The following is a 27,713-nucleotide window of genomic DNA, read 5'->3' as shown; positions in this document are numbered from 1 at the left end:
TTAATTTGGAACGATTACAAATAAGGCATCTTCTGATATGTTTAGAGTCTTTTATTGAATTGTTTGAACATGGGTATAAATCATAGAGTAACGACACAGTTGAATTCCTCATACTTATATATTACCTTACAGAATTACTACATGCACATACAGTATACAGCACGGGGGTCAAAGGTCACAAGGAACATTGAGCACAGTCCCAAACGTGTTTTTATCCTACAGTATTTCACACCTCTACCTTTAAGACGCCTGACGATGACCTACTTTTACTCGATTTTTTTCCCCTAACAGTACATTATTAGCACGAGCATGCGGACACAAGATATAACAGTCTTCTTGATTGTTGTACATTTGACACGTAGAAAGGGGAGATCTCCCTTGGCTTAACTGTAGCTTATGTGGACTAATTCTTTCAACGTCTACGTTGACTAGTGTAAGACAGAAGGACTGGAGGTAATAGAGTACAGAGTTAGGACCATAGAACAGTTTGGTTGTCTATTTAGCAGCCTGGCCTAAGCTTCACTGAGAGCTTTAAGGACATAACAGTTTCAAGCCTTCACATATCATTAAGGGTGCATTATGGGAAGGGGATGCTTTGTGTTCCTGAGTTGTTGGATGTTGTTGTCCAAATGTGTGTGTCAAGTAGAGAAGCACCACACTGGCCTGACTGGAATCTCAAAGAAAAAGACAGTGATTCGTCACCGTCAGATTAAGAGTAGAAAAGCTTGTGTTGGCACTAAGAGGTAAAGAGATTCATGCCTCATGCAGATGCCGAGGAGGAGCAGCTCCTACAGTACTTTTCTTCTTTCTTACGATAATAGTGAGAAGGTCTCCCGCGGGGACTTGGTTGGCGCGGCTGCCGCTGCACCCGATCGGGGTCCATTCAGGCATAATGAGGAAGGCCAGGCTTAAATCCGGCCGCTTAAGACGAAGTGCAGCTGTCCTTGTGTTTCCGATGTGTGGGTTCAAAAGTTTCCTCTCCGCATAACAACAACGCTCTGAGGGCTTCTTTCTTATGTACACAGCAGTTTTCTTGTTCATCTGCTGCTTTTCTTTTTGCCATGAAAAATATTCCCGGTTTGAGTCCCCAGTTAAAGAAATCCGGGTGCAAATTGGCTCAAGTGAAGTACTTGCAGCTTGTGGAATCGATGGCGCAGAACGGCGTGCACTTGAGGTGACCGTATGACCTGCGGTCAAAAGACAGGAGGACACTGCGGTGAGTCCTGGTTGGATGTAAAACACCCTCCTCGTCTTTCATACTGTACTGTACTGTACTGTACTTGGAGGGACTTACCCCGGCAGATAGGAATGACACGTCTGGTAGCCAAAGTCTTTACCGTCACATTCCTCAGCACCGTCATGGCGGTAACCGTCACCACAGTAGGCACGTTTACATTCTGTGGTGGAAACACAAAGATCATGTTGAATACAACTATAAAGATATATTTACTGTACTACACCAGCAGAAACAGCAAATAAACAATGTAACACACTAAAACCAATTCCAGGTAAGGGAAGATATGTTAACGCTTCAATATACAAAACCCAAAACCAGTGAAGTTGTCAGGTTGTGTAAATGGTAAATAAAAACAGAATACAATGATTTGCAAATCCTTTTCAACCTATATTCAATTGAATAGACTGCAAAGACAAGATACTTAACGTTCAAACTGGAAAACTTTTTTTTTTGCAAATATTAGCTCATTTGGAATTTGATGCCTGCAACATGTTTCTAAAAAGCTGGCACAAGTGGCAAAAAAGACTGAGAAAGTTGAGGAATGCTCATCAAACACTTATTTGGAACATCCCACAGGTGAACAGGCTAATTGGGAACAGGTGGGTGCCACGATTGGGTATAAAAGCAGCTTCCATGAAATGCTCAGTCATTCACAAACAAGGATGGGGCGAGGGTCACCACTTTGTGAGCAAATTGTCGAACAGATTAAGAACAACATTTTTCAACGAGCTATTGCAAGGAATTTAGGGATTTCACCATCTACGGTCCGTAATATCATCAAAAGGTTCAGAGAATCTGGAGAAATCACTGCGCGTAAGCGATGATATGACAGACTGCATCAAAAAGCAACATCAGTGTGTAAAGGATATCACCACATGGGCTCAGGAACACTTCTGAAAACCACTGTCAGTAACTACAGTTTGTCGCTACATCCGTAAGTGCAAGTTAAAACTCTACTATGCAAAGCAAAAGCCATTTAGATTTAGATTTAGATTTATTGGTCCCCGTTGGGGAAATTCATTTTCACTGCCGTACATTTAAACAATAGACATTACACATCACGAAACAAAAATAACAAAAAGATATCATACATGACCAACACATTACAGGCTTGTCAGACAGGTCGACTGGTTAAGGGCGGCTATAGCTGCAGGGATCAGGCTTTTCCTGAGGCGGGCCCTCCGGAATTTGATGGTTCTGTACCTGCGCCCTGATGGCAGTGGGATGATGTAGTGGGTGACTGATATCCTAGACTATCGTGTTTGCCAGTCGAATGATGGACCTGTGGTTTGAATCTGAAATGTTGGGTGTGGGTAGGCCGAAGATTTTAGCTGCTATGTTTGTAATGCGTGCGAGTTTGGTCCGATTGGTTACAGAAAGCATAGTGAAAAAACATGTGGAACAGTACATAAGGATGGGTTGAACAATGCTTTGGTAAAGTAATAACAGGAGGTGAGGTGCAACGTATAGTCCTTTATCAACAACACCCAGAAACGCCGCCGGCTTCGCTGGGCCCGAGCTCATCTAAGATGGACTGATGCAAGGTGGAAAAGTGTTCTGTGGTCTGACGAGTCCACATTTCAAATTGTTTTTGGAAACTGTGAACATCGTGTCCTCCGGAACAAAAAGGAAAAGAACCATCCAGATTGTTATAGGCGCAAAGATCAGAACATTAAATATCTTGTCTTTGCAGTGTATTCAATTGAATGTTAAGTTGAAAAGGATTTGAAAATCATCGTATTCTGTTTTTATTTATTAATTACGCAACGTGCCAACTTCACTGGTTTTGGGTTTTGTAGTTGATATATAGAAAAGAGGGGCCAATACATTTCCTCTATTAAATGTTATTTATTAATCAGTTTCTGGACTATCCGAATACTATATAAATATTATGTATGCCGATATATGAACATTATGTCGACCAGTATGTTTCCTGTAATTTTTCAAAAGTAATACAATATTTAATAATACATCTCCTGATTATCGATATACTATATGAATATAATATATACTGAAATATTTTCTGTGATTAAAAAAAAAAAATATATATATAAAAAATAATTTCCCTGGTGGTTCAAATACTAAATAACGATAAATAAAACACTACATTTTTTCAGGGATTTTCTTTTTCAAATTAATAATATATTAGATAATAATAAATGTGCTGATGATCCAAATACTAGAGAAAATATTATATACAAGCCAATAATCAGTCAGCTTTTTTAAACTTGAAAATACATTAAATAATAATAATAAATAATCCTTAATATCAGAGTACTACATAAATATTGTAAATATACAACAACACATTTCCTGATTATTCAAATACTATTTAAATAATATAAAGACCAATATATGTTTTGTGTAATTATCCAAAAACATTTATAAAACAATATTTAATAAGAATTTTTCAAATGATCTAAATTCTATATAAATATTATATAGACCAACTTGTTTTTCCCATGAGTAAAAACAATAATACAATAATTATATTATATTTCATGATTACTCAAATACTATATACATTTATAACACATTTAAAAAAAATCAATTTAAGAATTAATATTATTAACACCTGAATATCCAAATACTATAAATTATATGGACCGATTAAATTATCCTGTGATTTTTTTTTTCAATTAATACAACAATATTTAATAATAATGTTCCTGATTATCCAAATACTATATAAATATTATATACTAATATATAGATATTATACAATAATTAAATAAGTTAATGATTACTCAAATTATATACTATATAGAATAATAAAAGTTTCAGTAATTTTTTTCAAATTAATAATACATTTGCTGCTCATCAAAATACTGTAAGTTGACTTAAAAATAAAAATACTTCCTGGCTAAAGTCTTTTTTTTTTTAAATGACAATTTGATACAATTCTAATTGTAGATGATGGACGGTTTATTTTTTACACATTAATTATTGAACATCCATAAATGTCAGAAATGTTTTATGTGATTTTCAAAATATTTCCAACGTGCCTCACAAATGTTCTTGCGAAAGAAGGGATGACATCATTGTGTAAAGTAACAATCACTTCCTTAGTTGTTAGGAAAGGGCCAACTTACTGATGCAGCTGTCAGTGACCACTTTGTTTCTGTCGTCACATTCCTCGCCGCTGTAACGCTGCACGATGCCGTCGCCGCAGTAACCGTCCTCATCGGGCGGGTTCTCCATGGACTGGAACGCCATCATCTGGAATGGGAAAGTCTTTTACACACATTAGTTACGTAACAAAAAAAGATGTATAATAATTGTTAAATATAGGAGAACACTAACCTGAACAGGAAACCAGCTGTTACCGTCTTTGAAATAAAGAGCTCTCTGGTCTTTGCGGAATGCAAAAGCGTTCTCCGCCTGAAGACGCTCCAGTTCCTCCTCGTTACTCACCACGAATATCTGAGACAATAACACAACGCTGCAATTATTATTATTCATCATTGGTACGTTAATGATCAGGTCAAAGGATGTTCATATCTCAGGTTACACATTCACTCCATAAAAGCACATTCTACTTATGCTCGGCTTAAATTAATCATATTCAAGCATAAAAATGGCTAAATGAATTAAAAATATCAATACTACAGTAGTATAGGCTACTAGAGTAGACCAAACCAATGAGAGTGCACTGTTCAGTATTGTGGCCACTGATTGGCTCAACCTCAGGCAGCATTACTATATTAGATTAAAAGAGTGTAAAGGTGACTACAGGATGGTATTTCATGTCTGGAGTGCTTTCATCATATTGAAAAAACTTATTTAGAAGGTAGTAAACAGTTAGTTATATCTGGCTATGAAAATATTATGTTTATAGTTATTAATTACTATTTGACAGAAATACATTTACCACAGTCAGGCCCGGAACCAATCAACAGCGATAAACTAGGCTTACTGTAACCAGAAATATACTGAAAAATGTTCATCTTTAATATGAATAATTGTATTGCTTTCTTAACATGGATTGCCTCTGCTGATTTAACTATGGCTGCAAACATTAATTGATTAATTAGATTACAAAAAAGCTTCAATTAATCGTTTAATGAGTGTAACTAATAATAACAGATGATCAAATCCAGACCGCATGGAGTGCCTAGAACTTTAAATACGTAGACATATTGTAGTTTCCGCACGGCCGCTGCACTAGAGTGCACACGTTATTATTAATACATACATGTTATAAGCACTAGGTCAATGTTGATGATGTGCATTATAAAACACATTTTAAATACACAAATGTTACAGGTGTATTGAAAAGTATGGTAGTCAGAAAAAATGTTTTGTTTATTTAAACTATTTTCCCTAAAATACACATTGGGGCTATAAAGTGTGTTTTATCTGCTTAATTAACAAATTAATCGATAGATTACTCAATGACTAAAATAATCGATAGCCGCAGCTTTAATTGCAGCTAAATGGTGCACTTCATTCTGCCTTAATAGCTCTACACGCTTTGCTCAAACTTACATTTTATTTTATTTCATATATATGTCATGTATATATATATATGTATATGTATATGTATATATATATATATATATATATATATATACATACATACATACATACATACGTGTGTGTATATATACATACATACGTGTATATAAAAATATATATATATATATAAATCTATATATATATATACACACAGGTAAAAGCCAGTAAATTAGAATATTTTGAAAAACTTGATTTATTTCAGTAATTGCATTCAAAAGGTGTAACTTGTACATTATATTTATTCATTGCACACAGACTGATGCATTCAAATGTTTATTTCATTTAATTTTGATGATTTGAAGTGGCAACAAATGAAAATCCAAAATTCCGTGTGTCACAAAATTAGAATATTACTTAAGGCTAATACAAAAAAGGGATTTTTAGAAATGTTGGCCAACTGAAAAGTATGAAAATGAAAAATATGAGCATGTACAATACTCAATACTTGGTTGGAGCTCCTTTTGCCTCAATTACTGCGTTAATGCGGCGTGGCATGGAGTCGATGAGTTTCTGGCACTGCTCAGGTGTTATGAGAGCCCAGGTTGCTCTGATAGTGGCCTTCAACTCTTCTGCGTTTTTGGGTCTGGCATTCTGCATCTTCCTTTTCACAATACCCCACAGATTTTCTATGGGGCTAAGGTCAGGGGAGTTGGCGGGCCAATTTAGAACAGAAATACCATGGTCCGTAAACCAGGCACGGGTAGATTTTGCGCTGTGTGCAGGCGCCAAGTCCTGTTGGAACTTGAAATCTCCATCTCCATAGAGCAGGTCAGCAGCAGGAAGCATGAAGTGCTCTAAAACTTGCTGGTAGACGGCTGCGTTGACCCTGGATCTCAGGAAACAGAGTGGACCGACACCAGCAGATGACATGGCACCCCAAACCATCACTGATGGTGGAAACTTTACACTAGACTTCAGGCAACGTGGATCCTGTGCCTCTCCTGTCTTCCTCCAGACTCTGGGACCTCGATTTCCAAAGGAAATGCAAAATTTGCATGGTTGGGTGATGGTTTCGGGTGCCATGTCATCTGCTGGTGTCGGTCCACTCTGTTTCCTGAGATCCAGGGTCAACGCAGCCGTCTACCAGCAAGTTTTAGAGCACTTCATGCTTCCTGCTGCTGACCTGCTCTATGGAGATGGAGATTTCAAGTTCCAACAGGACTTGGCGCCTGCACACAGCGCAAAATCTACCCGTGCCTGGTTTACGGACCATGGTATTTCTGTTCTAAATTGGCCCTCCAACTCCCCTGACCTTAGCCCCATTAAAAATCTGTGGGGTATTGTGAAAAGGAAGATGCAGAATGCCAGACCCAAAAACGCAGAAGAGTTGAAGGCCACTATCAGAGCAACCTGGGCTCTCATAACACCTGAGCAGTGCCAGAAACTCATCGACGCCATGCCACGCCGCATTAACGCAGTAATTGAGGCAAAAGGAGCTCCAACCAAGTATTGAGTATTGTACATGCTCATATTTTTCATTTTCATACTTTTCAGTTGGCCAACATTTCTAAAAATCCCTTTTTTGTATTAGCCTTAAGTAATATTCTAATTTTGTGACACACGGAATTTTGGATTTTCATTTGTTGCCACTTCAAATCATCAAAATTAAATGAAATAAACATTTGAATGCATCAGTCTGTGTGCAATGAATAAATATAATGTACAAGTTACACCTTTTGAATGCAATTACTGAAATAAATCAAGTTTTTCAAAATATTCTAATTTACTGGCTTTTACCTGTATATATATAAATATTTATATATATATATATATATATATATATATATATTTATATATATATATATATATATATATATATATATATGTGTATATAAATATATACACACACACACACACATATATGCATATATACACACGTTTACATATATATACACAAACATTGGCATATATGTACACACATACACAATTTATACATGTACGTACATATATGAATATACATATATATATACATATATATATATAAATACATACATATATATATACATATATATATATAAATACATACATATATATATATATACATATTAGAGATGCACGGTTTGCGGACACAACCGCGGAGTCCGCGGATTATCCGCGGATCGGGCGGATGAAATTAAAAAAACTAAGATTTTATCCGCTCGCGGGTCGGGTCGGGCGGATTAATTTTTTTTTTTTTTTTTTTTTTGCGGGTGGCAGTTAAACCAATTCGGAAATATATATACATAGTTAAATGTTGTTACCCACATACGAAAAACGAGCAGGCACCTGCTGCATATGCCACAACAGAAGAAAAAAAAAGAAAAGAGATGGACACTTTTACGGAGCGGAGAAGGGACGCCTCGCCGGGGTCCTGGACCGAGGCCCCTTCCCCCGAGAGGGCCCCACCGGGAGCCGTAGCTGAAGCGATCCGCGAGAAGGGCCCGACGCACGTCCAGGGTCACTACCGCGCCCACCGCACCGACACCCCGCCTCGTCCGCTTTCGCCGCGGCCGGCGTCACGCGCAGCAGGTAAGCAGCTTACCTGCCCGCCACCCCCGTGGCCGGGGGCTCGTAACATGGGTCACTCCGCGCGCTCCGCCCGCGCAGCTTACCTGCTTGCCACCCCTGTTGCCGGGGGCGCGTAACAGGGGTCACTCCGCGTGTAGTGCGCTCATGAAAGGGGTGGGGCTCACCCTGGTTGATATAGAGAGCAGGACGGTGGCCATGGAAGTCGGAACCCGCTAAGGAGTGTGTAACAACCCACCTGCCGAATCAACTAGCCCTGAAAATGGATGGCGCTGGAGCGTGGGCCCATACCTGGCCGTCGCCGGCAGCGAGACGCGCTTGGAGGTGCGCTCAGCGCGGCTCCCATATGATTGCGCACTGGTGTGCGTCTGGGTCGTGACAGCGTGGCACGCGAATGTCTGTGCATTGGATCAGTCTCCTTTCTTTAACAGGCAAAAGCTTTATAACCTCACCATACCTGCCAACTTTTAAATCAGAAAAACCTAGTAGCCAGGGTCCAAGGGCCGCAGGCCCCGGTAGGTCCAGGACAAAGTCCTGGTGGAGGGTTCAGGGCTTCGCCCCCCGACGCAAAATGACTATTAGCATTCAGACAGGTTAAAATGTTGCTAAAACCATCACTTTTCTATCAGTCACAGTGACTTTTCAAAACAAAAATATTACAGCAAAAATCATATGGGTTGATTGACATGTTTATTCTGTAAGCTAACTTCAATAGTTTGAAATTATTTTGACAGTTAATGCCAGTTATCCTGTCAACCTTTCACAAGACTTCAATTTGTTAATTGAAAGTATAAATAGTATAAACACTTTTTACAGTATGTCGTGCTGTGAAATACAGCCGACAGGATTGCGCATGCGGTGCAGGAGAACAAAGGACTTCTTTCATTTAAGGTTTGTGATAAACCATCAAACTCATTCGTTAAAAGGACTCTATAGTAATATAAAGCGAATTTTTCTGGACATTATCATGCAAGAAAAGTTTATTTTTGGGATCGCGATCACCGCGTAATGATTTTTAAAGGTTGCATTACATTATTAACTGTCCCATGTGATCAGCCAGTGCGATTGGAAGTCCATGCTCAATTATTGCCTCCGTAAATAAAACTTCGGCATTTATCACATCCAAAGAATCTGTTTGGGCGACGAAAAACGTTGAAAGTTTTCCACTTGTATCGCTAGCAACGGCATTAGACTTGTGTTTTTTTGTCCCAACGTGGTCTTTTACATCGCTAATTCCTCCGTGTCCGATCGAAAAATCTTGTCTGCACAAGGTGCAATTCGCGTAGTTTTCACCCTTTTTTTAAATTTTTTTATTAATATTAGATATACAACAACGGGCGGATGGTGGGCGGGTGAAGTTCTGATCAAACGTTACATCGGGTGGATGGCGGATGGTTGACGACTTTCTGACGCGGTTGCGGATGAAATAATTGCCTATCCGCGCATCTCTAATACATATATATATATATACATACATATACATATACATATATATATATATATATATATATATATATATATATATATATATATATATATATATATATATATATATATATATATATATATATATATATATATATATATATATATATAGGGACGGCGTGGCGAAGTTGGTAGAGTGGCTGTGCCAGCAATCGGAGGGTTGCTGGTTACTGGGGTTCAATCCCCACCTTCTACCATCCTAGTCTCGTCCGTTGTGTCCTTGGGCAAGACACTTCACCCCTTGCTCCTGATGGCTGCTGGTTAGCGCCTTGCATGGCAGCTCCCGCCATCAGTGTGTGAATGTGTGTGTGAATGGGTGAATGTGGTAATACTGTCAAAGCGCTTTGAGTACCTTGAAGGTAGAAAAGCGCTATACAAGTATAACCCATTCATTCATTCATTCATTCATATATATATATATATATATATATATATATATATATATATATACATATATTAGGGCTGGGCGATATGGCCGAAAACTATATCATGACATACGTTTTTTTTATATTAATCAATATTCATACTTTTTATGAGTTATTTAAGCCTGCCAATAAATACAGTAAAACAATTTCCAACTTAACAAAGGTGCAATTTACCAGTGGGGAGAGTGTCGGGTAGCCAGGTAGGATGAGCGCGGCTCAGGTAATAAAATAATTAAGTAGATTTGAAGGTAGTTGCAGTTTCGAGACACTAGATAGCAGTAGTGTATAAGATATTAAACACTACACAGAGTAGTTTGGGAAGCTACTCATTAAACCGACACATTAGAAGTGTCAGGATGTTGTGTGCATTAAAACCAACAAAACTAAAGACTAGAGATGTCCGAGAATATCGGCCTGCCGATATTATCGGCCGATAAATGCTTTAAAATGTAATATCGGAAATTATCGGTATCGTTTTTTTTATTATCAGTATCGTTGGTTTTTTTTGTTTTTTTTTATTACCGTAAATCAACATAAAAAACACAAGATACACTTACAATTAGTGCACCAACCCAAAAAACCTCCCTCCCCCATTTACACTCATTCACACAAAAGGGTTGTTTCTTTCTGTTATTAATATTCTGGTTCCTACATTATATATCAATATATATCAATACAGTCTGCAAGGGATACAGTCCGTAAGCACACATGATTGTGCGTGCTGCTGGTCCACTAATAGTACTAACCTTTAACAGTTAATTTTACTCATTTTCATTAATTACTAGTTTCTATGTAACTGTTTTTATATTGTTGTACTTTCTTTTTACTCAAGAAAATGTTTTTAATTTATTTATCTTATTTTATTTATTTTTTTTTTTTTTAAAAAGGACCTTATCTTCACCATACCTGGTTGTCCAAATTAGGCATATTAATGTGTTAATTCCACGACTGTATATATCGGCATCGGTTGATATCGGTATCGGTAATTAAAGAGTTGGACAATATCGGAATATCGGATATCGGCAAAAAGCCATTATCGGACATCCCTACTAAAGACACGTTTCTGTTATTGAGTTGATATATTGAGATATTACAGTTTCTCTTCTCGCAAGCAAACAAACTAGTGTTAAGAGAGTCGCGTATGTGTGTGTGTACTCCTTTAAGAATGGCAGTGTGTTGAGCAATAGTGGCGACTGGCTAATGTGTCTGGTTGTGTCTTGCAGAAATAAGAATAGAGAGACCGAACTGTCACAAATCGACTCGAATGCGGAGCTTAGCTGACCCATTGTCGGGTAAAGTGAAGGGTGTTGCCTCAGACGAAAATATCAGCCCTGGAAGGAAAGTCTCCCCTGCGGTCCTTGACTACGGTCTGGGACTGGGACAGAGCCGAACAACAGGAAAGGTGCAGTTTATACTGTTACGTGATTGGCTGTTTGCGTGTCCCTCCCATTGCTCAGTGAATACTGTTAACTGATTGGTTGTTAGCGTGTCCCCTCCCATTGCTCTGTGACACTTCCTGTTTACTGTTTCTGAGTTCCCAAAGCGCGAGTGACTTCATGAAACGAATCTTGCTTCAAAATTTCTTGTTTCTTCCAACTAAAAATACTAAATACAAATCATGCTCTTAAACTGAAGAATTAACCGGTAAAAACGATACAGTGTTTATAATGTAATGTAATCATAATATAAAATAATGAAAGTACCGGGTTTAAGCTAATATATTACCACAATGATGTTGGCCCTGCGATGATGTGGCGACTTGTCCAGGGTGTACCCCCACCTTCCCCCAAACTGTTGCTGGGATAGGGTCCAGCTCCCCCGCGTCCCCGAAAGGGACAAGCGGTAGAAAATGGATGGATGGACATAAAGAAGGCTCACTCTGTTCAGTTAATTCTACTGTAAATAAACATGCTCAGGTGCTGAGAGCAATGTAGAGAGTGAGACCTCTTTCTACCTGTTTGAAGCAGAAGACTAAGAAAACCAACATACTCACATTGCAATTTATCGATGCCGGCAAAATATTTCGACTTTATTTTCATTTATTGTTCGATTGATTGACTTAGTGACTATCGGCCCAGGCCCAGTCAACATTGAAAATGTTTACCAAGGAACAAGTGGACGTAATGGCTGCCTCGGCTGCAGCGCACACAAACTTGCTGTTTCTTTCAACACTTTTGATTGGCCAGGAGGCAAAGAGCGCAAGGCTCAACAATTCTGATTGGCCAACAAGACTGTCACTCAAATTATGGGGACGGCGGAGAAAAAAAATAAAAATAGTCAGCCTCTTGCGGTTATTTATCGCAGTAATATAAAACCTCGATGTCGATTCATCGTGCAGCTCTATCAAATACAGTATATTGATCTTACCGCTGGTACTTTGAGAGAGTTTCCTCTGGATTGATTATCTTCCAAAAGAGAAGCACTTAGTGAGCTGCAGCTACACTTTCCAGGTGGTCCAGGTGGTCCTCGGGTACCTTTGGTACCAACCATGTAAAGTCCTGACGGCAAAAAAAAAGAAGAGACAAGTCATTATTATTCAGAATGATTAAATGACTCTATTTGTCTGAAGGTGTACACCCATTTATTCATTTTCTACCACAATAAACATGAAAGTCAAAAGTTTCCAACACAAGACCGTGAGTCCACTCCAGCACCATGATGTCAAGACGTTAGCATTTTGCTTCACGTCAGGAGATTAGATTACCCCTCACTAAGACAAATGCTTCCAGCTGACTTTGCTGCCTTCTGCTGACACGGCGCTTGGCCCCGCGCCGTCCCACAGCAGAGAGCGCGCAGAGGAAGATGCAAGGCGGAACATTGGTGTCAAATGTAGTCTGCGGTCTTTGAAGTGACGACGCATCGTGTCACTCTGCTTTAAAGGGGAACTGCAGTTTTTTGGAATGTTGCCTGTCATTCACACTCCCAATGTGAGACAATAATTTTCTTTTTTTTAATGCATTCTAATTTGTAATGGCAGCTGAGATAGGCTCCAGCACCCCTGCGACCCCGAAAGGGACAAGCGGTACAAAATGGATGGATGGATGGATGGGTGAATAATTTGAAATGTATGGCAAGTACGAGGTGGTTAACAATGTTAGTAGGAGTACTCTACACCCATAGAGCACTCTATAAAACATCCCAAAACTGCCAACAATACTCTATTTACATGTCATGACTTGCATATTATCCAAGTATTAGGGACGGCGTGGCGCAGTGGGAGAGTAGCCGTGCGCAACCCGAGGGTCCCTGGTTCAATCTCCACCTAGTACCAACCTCGTCATGTCCGTTGTGTCCTGAGCAAGACACTTCACCCTTGCTCCTGATGGGTGCTGGTTAGCGCCTTGCATGGCAGCTCCCTCCATCAGTGTGTGAATGTGTGTGTGAATGGGTAAATGTGGAAGTAGTGTCAAAGCGCTTTGAGTACCTTGAAGGTAGAAAAGCGCTATACAAGTACAACCCATTTATCATTTATCATTTAACACTGAGGAACTACTTTTAGCGGCTCCATGGTCACAGAGAGCTAACTAGCTGATGCAGCAGCTATTGACATACTGAGCTGCTGCTGCATCACCTCTGAGTTGATAAAAGTGAATTCTGTGCAATATTATCCTTCGAGTGCAATACATCCGACACCGATTGTTATCACTCCGGTACTCTTGTCTTGTTCTGTATATTGTACAGTATTTTGTATTTTGTACAGGATTGCTTATTATTTTTATTGGACAGTAGTCTATTTATTTCAATTCTTAGTTTTATCTTTATTACTTCTTGTGTAATTTTTTTTTTTCTTCCCATATTTGTTCCCACTACCGCACCTTAAATTGGAGTCCTTAATCTCGTTATATGCAAAAATAATGACAATAAAGTCCATTCTATTCTTATATTCTATTCTATTCTATTCTACTGTTGATTATAAATCATCCCTCTCACCTGGATAGTAAAAGGATGTGACCATAAACCGTGACATTAGTCGAGATCCATTTCTAAGACCCAAAAAGACACGTTTACGGCGTGGCGCAGTGGAAGAATGGCCGTGCGCGACCCGAGGGTCCCTGGTTCAATCCCCACCTAGTACCAACCTCGTCATGTCCGTTGTGTCCTGAGCAAGACACTTCACCCTTGCTCCTGATGGGTGCTGGTTAGCGCCTTGCATGGCAGCTCCCTCCATCAGTGTGTGAATGTGTGTGTGAATGGGTAAATGTGGAAGTAGTGTCAAAGCGCTTTGAGTACCTTGAAGGTAGAAAAGCGCTATACAAGTACAACCCATTTATCATTTATTTATTACCTTTTAAAATTTTTTTTACCTGCGTTAGGATTATGAATAATTCTTCATCCAAACATTAAGATATAAAAATCCCATCTGTCAGCATTTCAGTGTGAGCAGACCTTGTACAGTAAGTGATTTTTAAATTATGTTCATAGTTTGTATTTCTTGTTTAGCACTTAGCAATACTGCTATATGATGCTTAACGTATCACTAAAGCTGCATCTGTTTAGCACACAGCTTCCAAAATTTGTAGCTCATCCTATTCCGTATGTTATACTCCTATACAAGCTTCTGTGTCATCCTTTGTCTCAAATAAGTCTTTGTTGTTTCTCATGAAGTCTGCTATTATTAGTAGTAGTTGCTCTTGTTGTTGAAGGCAAAAGTGAACGTTGTGATGCGTCTGTGAAATTAATACGGCGCCTTATGCTTAAAATGACCAAAATACGCAAATATTGCATGTTATTGTGAATTTCACATGTATACTTACAGTGTGTATTTAAAAGGAGATTAGAGGCTTTTTGATGTTTTTTAGAATACTTTTTAGGCGAAATAGAGCAAATCCCCATGGCTCCAGTGTTAGCTGACATTTGCTAAAGTTTATTTACAAGTTAGAATGTATAAAAAAGAAAAACATGTGTGCTTATCTCACATTAAGATTGTGAAAGAAATGCAAAATTCCCCCCCAAAAGTGCATTCCCCCTTCAAAAATATCCAACATGAGTTACAGTTTTCAGGCAAGATGTTCACGTTTTCACCTGTCGCTGTAGAACCAGGAGGACCAGGAAGTCCTGGAGTTCCCTGTGGACCTAAAGGTCCTCTTGGGCCAACACTGCCTGAGTCTCCTTTTGATCCCTAGAACATACAAAAACATTTTTCTCTTGGGGGGGCAATATTGGTATATAGTATGGTATAAGCCTTATACCATACTATACCATATCATACCTTATATGGTAAGTTAAACACATAAATAAAAATAATAATGACCAATGAAAAAAAATTAAAGTAGAAATAGACCTATATCCTATTAATAAGAACCAAGACGGTGTATTAAAGCAACAATATGTAATTATTTTACCAATACATGTACATAAAAACTTCAAAAACTTATTTGGCCTCTAATAAATAGAATAGTGTCTGTTGCTGCCATGGCAACACTGGATGAACTACTTTAAAAGTGGTTTAATATAAAAGTGGACCAGCCTAGACACCATACTTTTGTGACCGTATTATTATTAAACATTGTATTTTTTTTTAATTACATTTAGTATGTTGCTAAAAAAAAATCAAAAACTCGGTAGAGATATAAAAATATTTTTTACATGCATTTTATTCATTTGAATGTACAAAATAAAGCAGAAATTAAACAGAATAAAAATACAACTTAATGGGTCAACTTACTGTACTTTAGAAGACCATATTTATTGCTAACCAGCCTGTACAGTACACATTGTTGTGTGTTAGCGCTAGCTGTGATGCTAGGAATCCTAACATTGCTGACTGTAGCTTTTACATTCATTTGCCTAAAGCAAAAATGTATTTATGTTTAAATATGCATTTAATTGAATAGTTTAAAAACAAAAACAATCCAAAATGCAATTGATGTATGATTTAAGAATATTTTTAATGATTAAAATAATAATTTAAACCATTTATATTATAGGAACACCTCACCTGTTTCCCTCTCTTCCCTGGTCGACCTGTGGGTCCTCTGGTTCCTGAGACACCAGGTTCTCCTTTTGGACCCATTTCACCCTGAAAAAAATATGCATCAAATGAAATAATTATTTAAAAAATGTAAAAGGAAAAAAAAATACTTATATTTTTGCTCACTTTCTGTCCAAGCATTCCAGGGAAACCGATTGCCCCCTGCAGAGACAAACAATATAGCTCATGAAGGTAAATAAAATACAATTGTCCAGCAAATACTCTATAATTGTATAAAATATAGTGAATATGTACGCACTTTGTCACCTTTTAGGCCATTCTCACCATGCTCTCCTCTTGAACCCTGATTGAACAAATATTTTACTACACCTTTACTGTCAATAATCACACTCACTCGACGGGCAGCATACCTTTTCTCCTTTGTACCCAGGTAAACCCTGAAATATGGATGGCAGATATTATGTGCACAATGAGGAAACAAATACTAATTTATAAAGGCTGTGCACATATCACGTACCCTTGGTCCAATTGGTCCTCTGCCTCCAGGTAAACCCATCAGGCCTGGGTCACCTTTCTCCCCCTGACACAGAAACATAATAAGAGCAAAAATGCCAGGTAGAATAATCACAAAATTGGTTGATTGCTAATCATTTCAATGGTGTGGAATTATGTGTGCCTTTTTAGGCAATTGAAGCAAAATAGAGTGCTGTACCATCTACAACCAGCAGAGACACTGTTGATTAAATCTCAACTAGTTTGTTATCAAAAGAAGATTACAGTCGTCCCTTGTTACATTGCGCTTTAAATATCGCGGCTTCACTACATTGCAGATTTTTCTACTTAAAAAAAAAACCCATTGTTAGCACATTCTATATATTTTTGGCCTAAATTAAATGAAATAGGTTGATTGGCAACACTAAATGGTTCCTAGTGTGTGAATGTGAGTGTGAATGTTGTCTGTCTATCTGTGTTGGCCCTATGATGAGGTGGAGACTTGTCCAGGGTGTACCCCGCCTTCCGCCCGAGTGCAGTTGGGATAGGCTGCAGCGACCCCGCAACCCCGACAGGGACAAGTGGTAGAAAATGGATAGATGGATGTATCACAGTGCACTATGTCTTATTTTAAAATTATTTAGTTATATTGTGGCAATCAACAAATATATTTACCAAGCTGGACTTGCGTTTCCGGTTTAAGGGTGAACCCTGATCTCCACGCTATCTTCCCCGTGACAACCATGAGTTGACCAACTTTTGGCAGAGCAACTTTTTGATGGACTATATCTGCAATTCCTGCCTCATCAATAACACATCCCCACATCGGTGAGATGTTGACGCGAACAATATCAAAAGATGACAGCGAGACGTGGCATGCACTGTCCGGGCAAAGTGAAGAGCAACTCTTGATGAATTTAATCTACGACATCATAACACAGCTTTGGGGTGAGCATGTGAAATGACAACGCAGACACGCATTGCTAATAAGACGGAATGCTAACAAGTTACAACACAGCTAATGTTCATGGCAACTTATACTTGTGGTTTCAGCACATGGAAGCCCAGTTCTAACTCGGAGGAATTACCCACAAAGTATTTCAACATGAACGTGGATTTGTTGTAGTGGCCGGGTGACAACCATTGCAATGACGTTTGAGGGATCTAGCGGGTGACCGGTGAGTACAGTAATCTACAGTAGAACACACTTAAGGCTACTTTATTGCCTTTATTTATTTACTCAAGTATATAGGGTGTTATGTCATGTCTAAAGGGCTTTAATTATGTTTTAAAAAACACATTTAGAAGTTCAGAAACATTTTAGTGCTCTAACTATGGACTGGACTCTCACAATATTATGTCTGACCCACTCGACATCCATTGCATTCGGTCTCCCCTAGAGAGGGGGGGGGTTACCCACATATGCGGTCCTCTCCAAGGTTTCTCATAGTCATTCACATCGACGTCCCACTGGGGTGAGTTTTTCCCTTGCCCTTTATGGGCTCTGTACCGAGGATGTCGTTGTGGCTTGTGCAGCCCTTTGAGACACTTGTGATTTAGGGCTATATAAATAAACATTTATTGATTGATTGATTGAAATATAAAAAATATTTGTTTACTAATGAGGCAACTTGTTTATCGCGGTACCAAATGAATTATTGTGAATTATATATTTATATAGCACTTTTACTGCAGTGACTCAAAGCGCTTTACATAGAGAAACCTATTATCTACATTTAGCTACATTTAATCCAGTGTGGCTGGAACTGGGAGCAAGGTGGGTGAAATGTCTTGCCCAAGGACACAACGACAGTGACTAGAATAGCGGAAGCTGAATTCGAACCAAGAACCCTAAAGTTTCTGGCCTGCCGCTCTACCATCTGACTCATGCCACCCCAATTAACTGCGATGAACTAGGGTCGGCTGTAACATGACATACGCCGTGGGAATTTAAGATATGGAAGCTCATATGCTCAACGGGACACTGGCATGTAAATAGGAGCTCAGAACATGCGGATAAAAATAAAACATTCGTTATAATGACATCTCCGCATGTTTTTGGTCACCTCCACGAGTACTTTTTAGAGCCACCTATTTCTTTGTTTGCATTGTCATAAACAAAGAGTATCTGCGTAAGAGATCTGACTTACTCACTTTGGGCCCACTTGGTCCTGGCCATCCAACAGCTCCATGCTTCCCAGGAAGTCCAGGAGGACCCGCTCGACCCTGACAGGAGAAATGACTTTTATGAAACAAACACCTAATAAACATCTACTTTTGATCAATCAGGCCATTTATGGGAAGCGGCATGAATGAAATCCAAATGTCAGTGTTTGCTGCTCAGTATTCAAAACGTAGCCAGTACTCCCCACCATGTACTCCTTCCTGCACATGTCGAGGAGGGATGACTTTAACGAGCGCTGTCACTTTGCCCTCTTTAATTAAATGATAGTCTGTGTATAGAACAGGGGCCGGTGCTTGTGGGAAATAAAATGATTTATGACCTGGGCTTGAAGCACTAAGCTAAATTGCACTGCAGTGCTGCAAATGCTACTCGCTCAGACCACCGCTGAGGCCGCTTTTACAGCTCGGCACACATGAAGGGATCATTTGAGGTTTTGACCTGGGGTGCCCAAAAACACCTGAGCTTTTCTTTTCATAGAGCGAGGGTGCCATGCCGCAGCAACGCAGCCGACTTTGAGCCACAATGCAGCCCGAGCATCGTTCGCAGACAACCTCAGCGTGTTCACCGTCTCCTGTCAAGGATGCGCTCGCTCACGAAGCAAAGCAGCCGCTGACATTGAATCTAATTTTTTTGCAAATCCACTTAGCGCCAAATACCTGGTGATTAATTGGAGACGCTCACCTTTTGTCCAGGTCTTCCGATTTCTCCCTGACAACAGGATGTGAAGGAGGGACAAGGACAGACGCCGTTAATGCATTTCCAAACTAGCATCTGTCAGCATCTTGGGCTGCAGGCCAAGACAAATTTAGCTCACAAAAACGATGAGCACATGATATCATGTACATCATCTCGAGTATAGAAGTATATTTACCTTTTCTCCCTTGGATCCTCCAATGCCCGGTAATCCTGGTGGACCCTGTAGTGTAAAACAATGTACACACGTTTTAGGGATAATTGTCTTGTGTAAATCAGTGGTTTTAAAATTATATGACCTCACTGATTAGCCTATATCACAGCTGTCAAACTCAGATTTGGCACATCATTTAAAGTGGCCTGCGAAAAACTGGAAACATCCCTTTCTGGTTTAATGTATCTGTTCTTTCAATTTTGACAATAAAATGTACTGCATGCAATTACATCATTTCTATACTCAATTATTTTTATATTAAATAAGGTAAAATATGTGTTAGATTATAGGGCAATGCGTAGATTGTATTGTGCACTTATATTGCCATATATCAGCTACTGTGTGAAAGTGTGGGGGAACACATATAAGAGTAACATAAAGGCATTGTATCAACTACAGAAAAGAGCTATAAGGATTATTCATAAAGCAGATTACCTAGAACACACTAACATACTATTTATTAATTATGGTTTATTGAAACTACAGGAGCTGGTAAAGTTACAGACATTATGTGTTATGTTTAAGGCTAAAAGTAAAACATTACCAGCAAATTTACAAAAAATGTTTGTCATCACTTCTGAGAATGAAGAGCATAGAAGAAAAGGTCATTTCCAACATCAGTATTCAAGGACAACTTTAAAACTAATGTGTATATCAGTGGTGGGGGTTAAACTATGGAATTCTCTTTACAATGAGAGAAAAGATTGTAGAAATATATTCCAATTGAAAAAAATATATAAATACAGAACAATAAGATCATATGAACAGCCGTCAGTGTCTACATTTTACTTTATATTTATTATTTTACTTATTTTTTGTCTGGTTTTGTATTTGTTTTGTATCATCCCGTGAGGTGTATATTACTTTTTTTGTTCGGTTTGTACTTCATGAAGTTTTTGCACTTGTTGTTTTTTTTGTGTGTTTTTTGTTTGTTTTCATTATATTTGGATGTATTTGTTTGGTTTGCATGATTGTGAATCTGGACTATCCATTAACTACTTATTATGTTGAAGGGGGCAGGAAATATAAGATTTTCTTCATCCTGTTCCTTCTCAAGCATAGGTGTGTAAATATGTGTTTTGTTGTTAGAGTTTAATTGTCTATTGATCAAAAATGCACATCAATGAAGGAGATAAATAAAAATGAAATGAAAAATTAAAATCTGACCATGCCTTTTGTTTGGTTTATCAAAAATAAGTACTTTACTTTATTTGTTTGTCACCTTGACTTATGATTTCGGAGTTATCCATCAATCTGTTAGTAAAACATATAAGTTGCCAATGCAAAATGTGTAACGAGTCTATTGTTTTATGTTTAAATTTATATGTGTCACTAAATTAATATATTCACATTTATACGCGGCCCACTGTGTAGCCCTTTATAAAAATGCATTTGACAGCCCTGCGTGGCCTATATCATTCTTTACATAATAAATACACATAATAATACAAGTGCGAAGCCCCTGTTATAAAAACAATGTTTATTTTCATTGCAGCTGTTCTTTGCACTTTTGAGGGCCTTACCATGCATGACAACTCACCAAAATTCGCAAGCGCATTAAACATAGTATTTTTTTGTATTTCAGCGGTTCTGAAGAGATAATTTCAAAATTCCCCAAATAGTGACCCCTACGCCATACAGAAAAGCTTCAAAGACGCATGTTTGAAAACAAAGTGGGCTAAAACCAGGTGTTGTACTCTAACCAACTCCTCCTCGGGACATTGAACACATGAGCCCAAATCAAAGTCACGGATACGTGACAGATGGGCAATAATACATTGCAAAGGATTTGATGCTGTCCCATAAATTGTGGGAGGAGCCTTTAATAACTCTTAAGCAGCACGAAACCCAAATAACCAGATTTACACAATGATTATACTATTTGACTCAAATTTTAGTTCATTTAGAGGCATGTTTTTGACTAAAAGAAAAGAATTGGGTAGAAATTCTTTAATGATTTTTTTTTTGTGCAAAATAATACATTTTACATAACTAAAACACTTTATTACGACAGGATTGGAACCCAGTAAATCTTCCTTTGAAGACCAATTAATTTACACTGAGTGCCACAGGATATGCATTCTTATCTTGTTCTTATCAGTGAAAGAGCAGGAAGGGGCTAAGAATAAGTTTGCAGTTAAATTGTATAAGTACTGTAATGCAATGTTATTCATTCATTTTACATGCGCCTCTAAATACAGCGATACCTCAATTTAAGAAGGCCACAACTTAAGAGTGTTTTGACATAAGAACTGACTCTCTGCTAATTGTTATGCTTTAAATGGCAACAAAGATTTGAGTTACAAGCATCCCCGCATTAGTTGGCATAGCAGATGTCACAGTGAAAACCGTAAGATCCGACCAAAACATCTGGTCTTACTCGCTAGCATAATCTTATAACTAGAGATAGACAAAACTTTGTTTTCCAGTCATGGGGAGGAAGGACGTGTGAAGGACAGTGCTGAGAAGAAGAAGTTGTTCATCTTCATTGAATAAAGAAGAAAAAAGAAAAACATGACCGAACGTGTAGCCAACTTGGTGAAACAATTGGAGCACTGCTAGTCTGCACCATACAGAAGCAGAATGAGAACGAATGGACGGAAGCCAAGAATGTTATAATCAATTCTAAATGGCGGACCTTTATCCATGAAAATATGGAAACAGTGCTGATGGTGTGTATATGAATGTTCTCATTCATCCAGGTCATTGTCATCTCAGGTCATTCAATCGATCGTAACTGGACTGTTTGGTTTGTCTTCGAAGACGTTTCGCTGCTCATCCGAGTAGGCTTCATCAGTTCGTGCTCACAGACTTAGATTGGTCAGATCTGGACCTGATGACAAAAGTTCCTCCTGTGTCCAAGGACCCCCTGGGCCCCTTGACCCCCTGGGCCCCTTGACCCTTCTGGACCTCAGGTAAGAGCTGAACGATCTCACTCTATGAGCATAGAACTGATGAAGTCTACTCTGAGAGGCCAAACGTCTTCTACGACAAACCAAACAGTCCAGTTACGATCGATTGAATGCCCTAAGGTGCTGATGGTGTGTTTGACGGAGAAGCAGCTGGAAGGAAATACCGTAGAAGTCCACTCACCAAGGTAAATACTGTACATTATTATTACTACATTACTTCAAAAAACTACTGCAGTTGTTAGTAGAACATTATATTGTATTTTTATACAATATGTCTTATCTGAAAGTTTATTTTTGTATTTAAAAGGCACCTTACATGTTAAAATTGTGCTTTTGGGAGACAGGGGGAGCACCAATTAAATTGATTTTAATTAATTTTAAATGGGCGACGTTGTTTTGGGATACAAGTGTTTTTGAGTTAAGAGCTCCATCAGAATTTAGCTTGTAAGTTGAGGTACTACAGTATTGTAGATCATTTTCGATTTCCAAATCTCTTCTTTAATCAGAGGAACTAAAAAAATATGTTTTTTACCCAAGGTTTTTGTTTTTTTAATAAATACATTTTCTTAATTTTTCTCAAGCTCTGGCACCACGAGGAGAAGGGGCACCTTCCACTTCAAAAACTGCTGGTCTTTATAAAATGTAATTCATTTCTCCAAATACATTTACACTCCAGTCTGCATGTGGATAAGGGAGCTGCAGTTTTAATTAAGGGTTGAGAGATAACTATTGATTGAAGAAGTGCCTGCTGCAGTCCTGATGCTGCTGAGGCAGCCCACGGTGGTTGACCACAACAAAACAATGACTAATAAATTCATCATGTGTACAGAATCTGCTCATCATTTACTTGTTTTTTGTGAGTGTTTTTTTTTTTTTAAAAGGAAAATCAAATCTGTCGGAAAGTCTTTACAAGCTTCCATCAGCCAAGTGGGCACATGGCCACATGCATGGGTTGGTAATCCCCGGAATGTACGCAAGCCAGTAGTACACCTTTTCCAGGCTGACAACTCTTCATCGAGTTTCAAAAAATGACATGAGCCACGCTGCGGACCGCCAGTGGAAAAAGGCTATTTATGTCTGTGGCTAAATGTGGCGCGTTAATGGGCTGCTGTGTTCCATGCATGAGAAGAGGGTCGCAGAGAAGCCCACCCGTCCTGCCTCCTCTGCAGGAACACTCAGGTTGTTGAGGAGGAGATGGCGGTAATGTGAATCACTCCTCAGTCCAAAGGCAGGACTTGGAGTTGGGATGCTGCAATGATAATTTGCAAGCACTTACCTGAGGTCCAGGCGGGCCAACGGGCCCAGGGGGTCCTCGGACACAGGAGGAACTTTTGTCTTTAGGTCCAGACTTAGATTCACCGTCCTAATGGTACAAAAAGTGTCAATTTCATACATTAATATGATACATTATAGCAGGGGTTTCAAACTAGTTTTCATTGAGGGCTACATCGCAGTTATGGCTTGCTTCAGAAGACCACTCGCAACAGTGAATATATATATATATATATATATACATACACAGTACCGGTATTTATATATATATATATATATATATATATATATATATATATATATATATATATATATAGGGGCTGTCAAAATTAACAAGTTAATCATGTGATTAATCACAACAAATAAATGATACGCATTCAAGTAAAACGTTCCTGGGTGACAATCTGACAATAAAATTGCTTTTGCTTCTCTTAAGCTTATTTATGCAAGTAAGTAATCACCTGTAATAAACATGATTAATCCAAATTCCAAAATGTGATTAATCTGAATAAAATATATTTTGACAGTCCTAAAATAAATGGAAAAGTATCATTGCCTCTTGATATTACACAATTGCATTTGCATTTGATTATTACACTTTTTTTTTTACCTACAAATTGATGGCTGACTTGCTTTGAAATCATAAGTCAAGGTAATGAACAGATATTTAGTTTTTACAAAAAACTGTTTGCGATACAGTATATAATAATATACTTGTTGTATGATCAGATATGATGATCAGAAGTTACGCACTTTCATGCAGTACATAAACTTTTTTTCTGTCAAAATGAAAAGAACAAATATAATTTAATGGCACACTTAATTCCAAGCTTTTGAGGGCCACATACACGTTTGACACATTTTTATAATATTTATATTATGATTCGACATATTCTTAAGGATTCTCATTTAATTAATTCAATAAAAAATACAAATGTTTTTATCCAAAGCATACCACATCACTTGACACCTATCTTATATAGTGTATCCATGGGAAAGAACTGTTTTAGATCCAAAGCATACCAATCATGTGACGTCTATCAATTTACCTATAGGTAAGAGCAGCTTATTATCCAAAAGCATACCACATCTTTTGACATGTATCTACAATATCAATGGGGAAGGAACTGTCCATGATCCAAAGCATACCACATCATATGCCATCGACCTACACACAAAGGAGGGAGATGTAAGTCTCAGGTGGTAAAACTTGCAATCATGATTTTGGCATTGTGGAGTGACCTTGCGCACAAGTAGAGCGGTACCTCAACTTAGGAATGTTTTGAGATAAAAGATGTCCCTCGGCTAATTGTCATGCTTTAAGTTGCAAACAAACATTTGAGGTATAGGCATCCCTGCCATTAGTTGGCGTAGCAAATGTCACAGTGAACTCTGTAAGATCCGAACAAAACATTTGGTCTTACGGACTAGCATTAGCTTATAGCTAGAAATCGACATAACTTTGTTTTCCAACAATTGGAAATAATGAAAGATATTCATTGGATTAAAAAAAAAAAAAAGATCAAAAACATTACCGAGCGTGTCGCCAACTTGCAAAGTAATTTAAGCATATTACTGATTGTCTGCACCCTACTGACGCAAAATGAATCTAACACCGGCCAAGATATCTAAATATCTATACGGTGGACAATAATGCATAAAAATATGAAGATGCTGCTGATGTGTTTGACTATCCAAGGTAAATGCTATACATTATTACTACATTACTTCATAAAACTATTGTAATTGTTTGTACTACATTGTATTGTATTTTTTTCATACAATACTTCTTACCTAAAAGTTAGTTGGTTTTTTTTGGGGTGGTATAGCTCGGTTGGTAGAGCGGCCGTGCCAGCAACTTGAGGGTTGCAGGTTCGATCCCCGCTTCCGCCATCCTAGTCACTGCCGTTGTGTCCTTGGGCAAGACACTTTACCCACCTGCTCCCAGTGCCCACCCACACTGGTTTGAATGTAACTTAGATATTGGGTTTCACTATGTAAAATCGCTTTGAGTCGCTAGAGAAAAGAGCTATATAAATATAATAATCTGTTACTACCTCCTATGTAGTCCACCCATACCGTCTGTGTTGTTAATACAGAACATTCACAAAAAAGGCATAAATAAAGAACTTTTTAAAAGGAATCTGTCATATCTATGTATCAACCACGATCCAAAGCATACCACATCATGTGTCATTAAGTCTCTCTGGCTCAAGGGTTAAAAGGAAGCAGTTGTGTGAGACCCAAGGACATATCAACATTGATGCATGTCCGATATTCCATAATAAAATGGCGGTCACATGACTTTGACTCACATGAGTGGAGCGGCGCCAAAGTGAAGGGGGTGGAGGGAAGAGCGGCGGTGGAGGCGGACTCAGCAAACAGCATGGGTTGAAGCTCCTCTCCTGCTCCTGGGGAGTGAGCGCTGTGCAAGGTGCAAAGGAGGGGAGTGAAGGAGTGTGTCAGGCATTAAGACAGGTCACAACAACAACAAAAACACATCAAGAGTACCAATAAAAAGTGGAATGCATTGATCTTGTTAGCAAAACATGCATTAGCAGGCAGGGAGGGGACGACTACAAACAGTTAGCATGCAGGAAACAGGTGCAAACTATCAAACGGTGACGACACTCGTCCAACAGAGTTCCTCAAGCCTCGAGCAGACACAAGGTACCACTCTCTGAAGGACCGGAGCTGCATCGGCTATTTATAGAGGCATTTCCAGTCCAACCTCATGGGCCACAATAACAACATAACAAGTGTAGTTTACAAGAGCATTTCATTAGGGACACCTGCACCTTCTAGTGACATCCAATGCAAGAGACTGCAGAAATAATTCAGCTTAGGCGAGGTATTTATATAACAATATGCTCATTATTGTGCTTGTAGACCATGCACTGCATCATACTGACATCTGATTTCCATATCAATTTGGTAGGAAGCAAGAGCATGGCTTGATGCAAAACCACATAAATTAACATATTGCTTCTTTAAAAATTGTAAAAGCACATTGGATATCATTAATTTGTGCAAGTGTGCATGCATTGCCAGTATATACACACTTAATGTACAAACAGAAACAAGGATGATAATGTGTTCTTACCTGCTGGGAATGAAATAAAGCTGTCCAGGAAGGAGGACTGAGCCAGGCCACAGTAAAAGCACAGCACCAGATAAAGGAGTCCATGTGCTGGAGGAGTCATGCTGCTGTTCATAGTTGCTTTCTTGACTTTATTTGTGAAGCAAAAGCAGCCCTCTCACTCGCTCCTCAGTGCCTTCTTCCTCTCTGCGTCTCACCTCCCGTCTTCCCTCTCTGCCTCCCTGCTCTGTATCCTTACGCACTCGCGAGGGGGCATGTCCGCCAGTGCCCATTAAATCTTTCCTCCGCATCAGTGTGCGCTAAAATTACAGGAGGCAGCATACCAGCTGCTTTTGGGTGCCACTATTAGATCTCTACTACTGCAGGGGGTGCCTTTGTTGTTTCCACTCTCCTCTCAGGGGCGGCTTAACATTTTGAGTCATTTGACAGTTTATCTTAATACAACACATCGAAAGCAGGACATCTCATGCGGATTTAATTACATTAGTAGCATTCTAAGAGACTATTTTCCCTTACTGTATTTAGTGTATTATCATTTTACTGCATGGCATTTATTTTGGTTTTATTGCCAAAATACTGTAAATGATCTGCTTTTCCACAAAGGCTCTTGAGGGGGATGTGAGAGCAGTATATACTTCTGGTTAAACATACTCTCTCTTAATAGAAAAATCGGCATGCTTGGACATAAATCATATTGGTTATTGTAACAAGTCGTATACAAAAAAAAAAAAAGAGTTGAACTG

At 38.7% G+C, this 27,713-nt stretch overlaps 1 protein-coding gene across 2 annotated transcripts; it reads right to left on the bottom strand.

The window, feature by feature from the left end:
- Positions 1-36: 36 nt before the first annotated feature.
- On the bottom strand, positions 37-27,174 carry colq (collagen-like tail subunit (single strand of homotrimer) of asymmetric acetylcholinesterase). Of its 2 annotated transcripts, none has more exons than XM_061953575.1 (17): positions 26,974-27,174; positions 26,186-26,295; positions 23,875-23,961; positions 19,651-19,695; positions 19,461-19,487; positions 18,749-18,820; positions 16,620-16,682; positions 16,513-16,539; positions 16,401-16,445; positions 16,268-16,303; positions 16,109-16,189; positions 15,193-15,289; positions 12,538-12,668; positions 4,541-4,660; positions 4,330-4,471; positions 1,295-1,397; positions 37-1,187 (listed from the first exon to the last, which is right to left on the bottom strand). In XM_061953575.1, exons 1-17 carry the CDS (start codon positions 27,083-27,085, stop codon positions 1,118-1,120), a joined length of 1,368 nt encoding a protein of 455 aa, XP_061809559.1. In that variant the 5' UTR covers positions 27,086-27,174; the 3' UTR covers positions 37-1,117. The 2 variants fall into 2 exon arrangements, with proteins under 2 accessions (XP_061809559.1, XP_061809566.1); XM_061953582.1 differs by having other exon boundaries at positions 4,330-4,456.
- Positions 27,175-27,713: the final 539 nt, after the last annotated feature.

Source organism: Nerophis lumbriciformis, linkage group LG04, assembly GCF_033978685.3.
Source record: "Nerophis lumbriciformis linkage group LG04, RoL_Nlum_v2.1, whole genome shotgun sequence".
In the NCBI taxonomy this organism is placed as follows: Eukaryota; Metazoa; Chordata; class Actinopteri; order Syngnathiformes; family Syngnathidae; genus Nerophis; species Nerophis lumbriciformis.
Note: the sequence above shows the minus strand (reverse complement) of the source record. Positions and strands in the feature narration are given on the sequence as shown.